General features: G+C 40.1%; 1 protein-coding gene across 1 annotated transcript in view; it reads left to right on the top strand.

The window, feature by feature from the left end:
* Nucleotides 1–8,407, top strand: part of ppp1cab (protein phosphatase 1, catalytic subunit, alpha isozyme b) — a 19,396-nt gene that overhangs the window by 1,835 nt on the left and 9,154 nt on the right. The window contains exons 2-3 of the mRNA XM_016522939.1: nucleotides 6,288–6,419; nucleotides 6,523–6,753. Of these exons, the coding sequence (XP_016378425.1) occupies nucleotides 6,288–6,419; nucleotides 6,523–6,753 (363 nt within the window). The remainder of the gene's footprint in view (nucleotides 1–6,287; nucleotides 6,420–6,522; nucleotides 6,754–8,407) is intronic.

Raw genomic sequence — 8,407 nt, 5'->3', positions numbered from 1 at the left:
ACTGCTGTTCCTGAAACCACGCTTTCTTTCTTTGCGTGCACATTTGGGCGGTGTTATGCAAATCTTCCCACATTGTGATGTAGACATGTGGGGGCGTGTTAGAATGAGCCGTTTTAGGTAGGTGTGGTTAACTCTTAACTCTTATAAAGAATATCTCTTTGGATTTGAGACTTTAGTCTTTGCAACTTTACAGATCTTCTTTATGCACCAAGAGCTTGTAACACTCCAAAGAGAAAGGAAAAATTGAAATCGCATCATATGACCCCTTTAAACTAGCATTGTGATATGCTTGAACTGTTTTATATATATATATATATATTTTATTTTAGGTAAGTTGTGATGATTTGAGAAGGCTAAATTGATCAAACATAGGCTATGATCAACTCACTGTCTGCCGCTGGCCGATTGGTCGTTACTTTAAAAAAACAAAAACTTACATTTAACGAACAAAAAAATGCTCCAAATGTTTTTCTAAATTAACTTAATAAAAAAGCTAAACGAAATATAATCACTTTGACATTACATACAAAACTTAACTATTTTAATAGCTGAAACAGTAGTATAAGCTGTTTTGGGAGAACGGGGGAAAAAAAAGACGGACTCGGGCCAAGAATTCTGATGAGCTGTCGGACACGGGCCAGGCTAGGGCCTGAGTGTCTCGGGCCAGGGCTAGGACCTATATTTGAGGCCCGTGCAGGGCTCTAGTCTAGATATGTGACCCTGGACCACAAAACAAGTCATAAGTCGCACAGGTATATTTGTAGCAATAGCCAAAAATACATTGTATGGGTCAAAATTATCAATTTTTCTTTTAAGCCAAAAATCATTAGGATAGATCATGTAAAGATCATGTTTCCATGAAGATATTTTGTAAATTTCCTACTGTAAATATATCCAAACTTAATTTTTGATTAGTAATATGCATTGCTAAGGACTTCATTTGGAGAACTTTAAAGGCGATTTTCTCAATATTTAGATTTTTTTGCACCCTCAGATTCCAGATATTCAATCTGGAAAAATATTCATCTCGGCCAAATATTGTCCTTTAACCATTTATTTATTCCTTACCTTCATTTATTCTGCTTTCAGATGATGTATAAATCTCAATTAAAAAAATTTTACCCTTATGACTGTTTTTTGTGGTCCAGGGTCACATATTTAACTTGCTAAATATCTCTTGGGCAACTGTGACTTATTAGCTCTTCTCTCAAGTCACACCTTTGAAAATTCACGCAATGATTTTTGGTAAAGATGTCACGTCACTGCAAGCTGCGGTTAGAAGCTCCGGTTGCCACAGAAACAGTCAGTGTCCTGAGATGCACCATTGTGACGTATATCCGAGTGAAATGGCTTCTTAAAAATGTAGGGAGGGATTTCATGGTGATTTCAATTACACCTACAAGCACAACCCAGTCTGTACGTGTATATAAATGTATTATCTAGAGACAGACATGTAGCTGTCTGCAAAAGAATGATTTAAGGTCGTAACCGATATGTGCAAACTAATTACATGCTATTTGCTGACCTTTTTTAATATATAGGTTTTTAGGTTATGTGTGCTAGATATGGAGAATTAGCCTAATGCTTTTACTCATTCATACAAGAATATTAATATTAATGGTTTTAAAATTATTACGCACTGAAAAATATGAATTAAAAAATTCTGTAGTATCAAAGAAATTAGGGCTGCCCTAGACTAAATATTTTTCAGGTCGACTAGTAGTCGTTCATTTTAACCATTAGTCGACTAATTGCACGTTTATTAATAAACCATTTAAATCATGCCAATGAGCCTTTAATTGCCTACATAGCCTAATAAGCGCTCAAGCGCATGCATAAAGCTTGCCACAGCGCACCGGCAGAAGTAATGATGATGAATATGTCAGGGAAAAACAGTAAGATTAAACTGTATTAACATTTTAATAACCTATTGATAAACGTGTTTTCTGTGATTTCGGCTTAAGAATTCGGTGACACTGACTCGTCATCTCCACAGCAGTGGATGCGCCTGCATGCAAGTTTCATGCGGATTACATAATCTGAAAATATTTGTTTTTTCAGGTTTGAATTGTTTCATTTGAAAGTAGACATTTCACTCTCTATAGATATATTTTTCATGTCTGTAAGGCAAGTATACACAGAGTTTCGTGCTCAAGTTCACAGAGGCCAAGACGACAGAAAACGCATCCTGTTTACTTTCATTATTTTACAAAAGCGCAATGTTTTGTTGTTATAGTGAGTGCGCACAAATAAACGTAGAGGCTTTACAGATTCGAAAGATGTATTACTCTTATCTGTATGACAAAAACTGAGTATTTTAAGAGCAAGTGACCGCACCGGCGCCTCCATCTGTCATGCTGCGAGCAACGCTACTGTTCAGCTTTCACACTCCGCACAGAGACACTTGAATAGCGCACATTTTTCTAGGTTAACATGAGATCGAGCGGCCATGTAAAGTTGCTACTACTTACATATTTCAGATGATAAACCATATTTGAGGTTGATGAATGATAGGCGAGCGTTTGGATTAGGGATGTTCATTTCTGTTATTTTTCCTAACTGACAACCGACGCTCGTTATCTGATTATTAACCGTTAACCGACAAGATTATTTTAAATTAGAATTTAATTAAATTAGAAAGGATAAGTGTGTGTGACCCGTTAAAAATACTAACATTTGTTTCCCGGGGATTAATTTTATATCCGAAAAATGCAGCAAACAACAGAACATCAGGATTCACATGCATCACATCATGCACCTGCAGCGCTTCTGCGAGCGGAGAAAAACATAATAAAGCTAGGCTATATATAAATAATAATAATATAATAATAATAATAAATGGGCCTATACGAGAAATCTATTTTTACTTAATAAATTAAAGGGGACATATGATGCGATTTCAATTTTTCCTTTCTTTCTGGAGTGTTACAAGGTCTTGGTGCATAAAGAAGATCTGTAAAGTTGCAAAGACTAAAGTCTCAAATCCAAAGAGATATTCTTTTATAAAAGTTAAGAGTCAACCACGCCTACCTAAAACGGCTCATTCTAACACGCCCCCACATGTCTACGTCACGATGTGGGAAGATTTGCATAACACCGCCCAAATGTTCACACAAAGAAAGAAGGAGTAACTTTTATTCTCGCTGTAGTATAGTTGCTGCCGCCGCCATGTCGTGAAGGCGCTATGTGATTCGTTGTGAAAGCGAAACTACTTTGTTTGGCCTTCCAAAAGAGAACGATATCCGCTTCATCATGCCTGGAGCTGATCCGTGCTGGCCGCTGAGGAAATACGCCTCAGCTCACGGTAAGCCGGGGCTTTCGCTCATGCTAGGCCGCTGTGTTTTTCGTTGTGGAAGCGAAACTACTTTGTTTGGTCTTCCAAAAGAGGACACGACTAGAAATCAGTGGTTAAGTTGTATTTACAACACTGTTCCAGAACAGTTCAACCCAAATATTCAGATGTGTGCAGCGCATTTTATGGGACTGTTTCCTGAACCAGTAGCCTAATGCATCTGTGGCACAAAGGCTGTTTCTATAAAGTTGGGCAGTTCCAACTTTGCAAGGACAGTCTGGTGCTTCTGACTCACAGCCTGTAAGTAAGTTTTTTATATTTAAATAACTTGCCGATGATGATTCAAACCGATCTTTGTTTCTCCGATCACAAATGCAGACATGGTTTTATGTTTGCGCAGTGCCATGCGCAACGCAACACGTAAAAAGACAGTATAAGTCATTATAATCAGTAATTATGTCCCCACTGGATGCAACAAATGCCTCATTTGTAATGGGTTTTATTGGATTTGTCTCGTCTAGTGATGTCCGGATCGCGAACGAATCGTTCTATTTAACCGGATCTTCTTAGTGAACCGGTCGAACCAGTTCACCAAATCGAATTTAATCGTTTGAAATGGTTCGCGTTTCCAGTACGCACTAAAATCCACAAATTACTTAAGTTATTTTGGTTTATAAACGTGCCTGACACTCCCTCTGACGCGAAATAAACCAATATCACGAGTTATTCAGTTACTCCTAACAGTATATTGACTGAACTGCTAAAAGAGAACTGATGATGAGATGTGCACGAGCAGAGCAGCTGAACTGAGTCTCGTCCTGCTGGGAGACGGCATCACAGTATGTTAAGGGCGTAACATTTCCGTCACACGCTTGAGGCATTCGGCCAATCACAACGCACTGGATAGCTGGCCAATCACAGCACACCTCGCTTTTTTAGAACGATGAGCTTTGTAAAAATCGACGCATTTCAGAATGTTAGAATGCTGTTCATCGACTTCAGCTCAGCATTCAACACAATTGTAACAACGTTTGTAGATCGGGAAGAAGGAGGCAGGAACCGGAGAACATTTAAATATTGTATTTAACCCCTCTCATCACATACCCACCTCGCAGGCCGGGGGGTACCCACGAGACTGCGCTCTACTCCCCCCTCCGGGGGAGCCGATCACGGCGGCCGCGGCGTACCTGGGGGTAAGGACAGACAGACGAGGTGAGAGAAAAGGAGACGGAAGGATGAGGAGAGACGGAGACAAGAGAGGGGAGAAAAAAATAAATAAAAAATCATTCTGGTTCCCAGACACACTGCCGCTCGGCCCTCCACCAGCTGGGTAAACTCTTCCGCGTTGCCTGGCGGCGGCACTGGATAGCCTTCGATGGACGGCCCGACACTCCTCCACCGCCCGGTGGACGGCGACGGCTCCTCCGGGTTCGGGCAGCCGGCAGGAGTCCCCCGTTCCCTGCTCCTCCCCATCATGGAGGATGGCAGCAGGCTCCGGCCTCAGGCAAACGGCGGTGGTGACTCCGCTCCCTTACGGACGGCAGCCGTCCCTCCACATTCGTAGTCACGGGAAGAAGGAGGCAGGAACCGGCGAACATTTAAACAACTTTAATAATAAAATAAACACAAAATAGCGCGACAGCCCCTCGCGGACGACTGTCGTGCACAAACAGAACCAAAACACTAAATAAAATCCAGGCCTGGTCCTCTCTCGTCCAACACTGTCTTCACTCCTCCTTTTATCCTTCGTGGATAAAAAAATTATACAACTAAAAGTAATCTCTTTATATAAACAAAGACTTTGCCTGTGCTCTATTTAAAATCAGAGGCAACCACTGCATTCGAATTAATATCCAAAAAAGATGCTATATACATGTTATTTGGATTGTATAATTTCAAAATTTGAAGCAAAAACAGAATGGTTTGATTTTAGCTTTGTGAATGAGACGCAAATGTCACTCTCTGGCAGCAGGTGGCACTAATGGAACAGCAGGTATTTATAGGCTTCTGCCCCTTTATGACGGAATGCACGGATCCAATATAATGATGCACAGGAGATTTCTTTCTCCACTGTTTACGTTCATTTAAGACATAACCGACTGTGTTTACGAGAATACTTGCAGTGACGATTATTTTAAGAAATTTGTGTACGTGTTCATTCAGAAGCAAGGATACGCGAAAGAGGAATCAATTCTGTGTACGCGCATTCAGACTAATTCAGACTGAATTGTCTGATTGTCTGAAGGCTCTCTGTTCGCTCTTTGAATGAGTGCGCGCAGAAACCAGCGCGCTAGCTCCGAATGTGCGCGAATGTTTTAAACCCTTTGAATGTTTAAATCAGCAAGACTTAGAAACAAGTGCAAACGATCAACTACGATCCGTTTCACCCCTACAAGTGAGTGAACAATGCGAATCAAGTTAGGAATTTTATATCATTTTTCAAGATTGACCGCCCTGCCCGACGGGCTTACATTTTGGTAGCCCGACTGGAAAATACAATAGCCCCGGGACGTCGGGCTTGCGATTTTGCGAGCCCTGATTTACGTAGTCACGTAGTGTGAACACCACGACGACTTAAAGACAGACAATCAAGTCATTTAGTCTGAACAGCACAGCGATCTGACGACATTTAAAGTCATGTAGTGTGAACTTGGCTTAAGCGACTAATAAAATTTTGGTCGACCGAGCCTCTTCTCGTCGACTAAAGGTTAGTCGACTATTAGGGTGCAGCCCTAAAAAAAAATACCATGCCTGTTTAGTAAATCTAAAATATTGCATTAGATTAGTATAGGCCTAGTGTTACACCACATTTAATATTTTATTTTATTATTACATCAGTCTTATAAGCGGATGAGATGGCCCTGTTGTCTGTTTTTTGTCATGCAACAGCAGACCTCACAACACAGTTCTTTAAACACATACAGATACATACACAAATATGTATGTGTATTCATAATGCTTTTATGAATGCTTTTTTTTCTGTCTCAATTTTCAGTGAAGGGCTCCAGACCTGGTAAAAATGTTCAGTTAACTGAACAAGAGATTCGTGGATTGTGTCTGAAATCTCGGGAAATCTTCCTTAGTCAGCCGATACTGCTGGAACTGGAGGCCCCTCTCAAGATTTGTGGTAAAGTTCTGATAACCATTATGCTCCTTTTTTATTTTAAATAGTTCTGACAAAGCTAGTTAAAAAAGTAATAAAAATAAATCAACTCTATTTCTTTCTGCAGGTGATGTTCATGGTCAGTACTATGACCTGCTCAGGCTTTTTGAGTATGGAGGATATCCTCCAGAGAGTAACTACCTGTTTCTGGGAGACTATGTAGACAGAGGCAAGCAGTCACTGGAGACCATCTGCCTGCTGCTTGCCTACAAGGTCAAATATCCAGAGAACTTCTTTCTTCTCAGAGGAAACCATGAATGTGCCTCCATCAACAGGATATATGGATTTTATGATGAATGTGAGTATGCTTATATGGGGGTGGATAGTATGACCAAAAGCTTAGGTCATGGTCTGATGGTCTCACTGTATGACTATTTATTAAGTCTATAAGTTTTGCTTAAGTTGAAGCATTTATATCTTATATCTATTCAGTATGTTTACCATGTTAAATGGGGAGTGTGTGGGAGGAGGGGATACTATCTCATCAGAGCAGAGCAGATTGCGATCTGGTGTTTTCAATGTCTCAGGGCTGCTCAGTTCACAGTAAATGCAGCAAACTCAATCTCTGCATGTGCTGTGAGTGCATGCATTTAGGAATGCAACTTGCAGACCGAATAAATGGAGAATAACCACAAGATTAATTGATGATTTAGGGTGCGTTCACATTCGGCAGGTTTGGATCGATTAAAACAAACTCTTATTTGAATAAGTGTGGATGCTGCCACCTGAACCCTGGTGCGCACCAAACAAGCGGACCAAGACTGCTGAAAAGGTGGTCCGCTCTGGTGTGGTTTGATTCAAATATGAATGCAGCACAGACCAAAGACATCTAAACAAACCAAAAACTGGATGTGTAGTCGTAACATTTAACCTTAAAGAGGACAAAATGATCAAGTATACCTGGTTCTACCTGTCACAGTTGCGATGTTGTCCATTAAAGTTCAGTACAGGTGTTAGAACACCTCATCTTGCATCTTTATTTGTGTGCAACGAAGGAATTCCTGCCACTGTTTTGATTGCTTAACACTTTCTAAGCTCTTCGCGAGTTGACGGCTAATAAAAACCACAATGTACGCACATTAGGGCTGTAAAAAAAAAAAATCGAATTTCGATTATTCGTCGAATTTAAAATAAAAATCCACATCCGAATGCAAAAACGTTGCATTCGAATTTTAGGTGTGCGTTAAGGAGGCAGCCTTATCAGCGGCGCACGAGATGCGATGACGATGTAAGTGTTGTTGCATTATAATGTTTTTGTTAGTCTATCCAGTTGAAGCCACTAGATGCGGCGCTGCTGCGTTGTTAATTACAAATATTGCGGGAAAAGAGAACAAATGCAGAAAAGATCTTGAAACATTATGCACTTTTTTTCGCAGATAGTCATGTTATCTTATGCTTTCAATGATGCGCCCTCTTGTGGCCTCAGGAGAGAAGCCAAAAGCTTTTCTTCACCCTAACTGAAATTATGCATTTTAAATTCGAATAGAATTCGAATTTTGATAATATTTAAGTACAAAATTCGAATTTAGTTTTTCAGCCATTTTGACAGCCCTAACGCACATTTAGCCGAACACATAGCATTGTTTTGGATATTCTGGAAGTTCCATTACAAAATATATATTTTTTCTATTTCTGTTTTTTTCTTTAGGTTCGGTGTTAAAATTGCCGTTGTGAATGCCAAGCAAACCAGGATTATTGCTATTTTGTATATTATATATGCTATTTTGGTATGAACCAAGCAAACCGAACTATGTGTTTAATTTTGATGTGTGCTCCCAATCGCTGGTTCAAAACATGAGTCGCAAAGGTTTCTAAGCTTCACAAAGCAGCGTTTTGAAAGCTCATCACTAGAGATAGCAACATGGCCTTTTTGTGCAGCATTTGTGACATAATCTTCTGCTCTCTGAATGTCACCGTTTTGCAATCTGAACATGCATGTGTTTTTTGGGGGG

The sequence above is a fragment of the Sinocyclocheilus rhinocerous genome, unplaced genomic scaffold, assembly GCF_001515625.1.
Source record: "Sinocyclocheilus rhinocerous isolate Xijiao unplaced genomic scaffold, SAMN03320098_v1.1 scaffold419, whole genome shotgun sequence".
NCBI classification, from domain to species: Eukaryota; Metazoa; Chordata; class Actinopteri; order Cypriniformes; family Cyprinidae; genus Sinocyclocheilus; species Sinocyclocheilus rhinocerous.
This window is presented reverse-complemented; position numbering and strand designations above follow the sequence as displayed.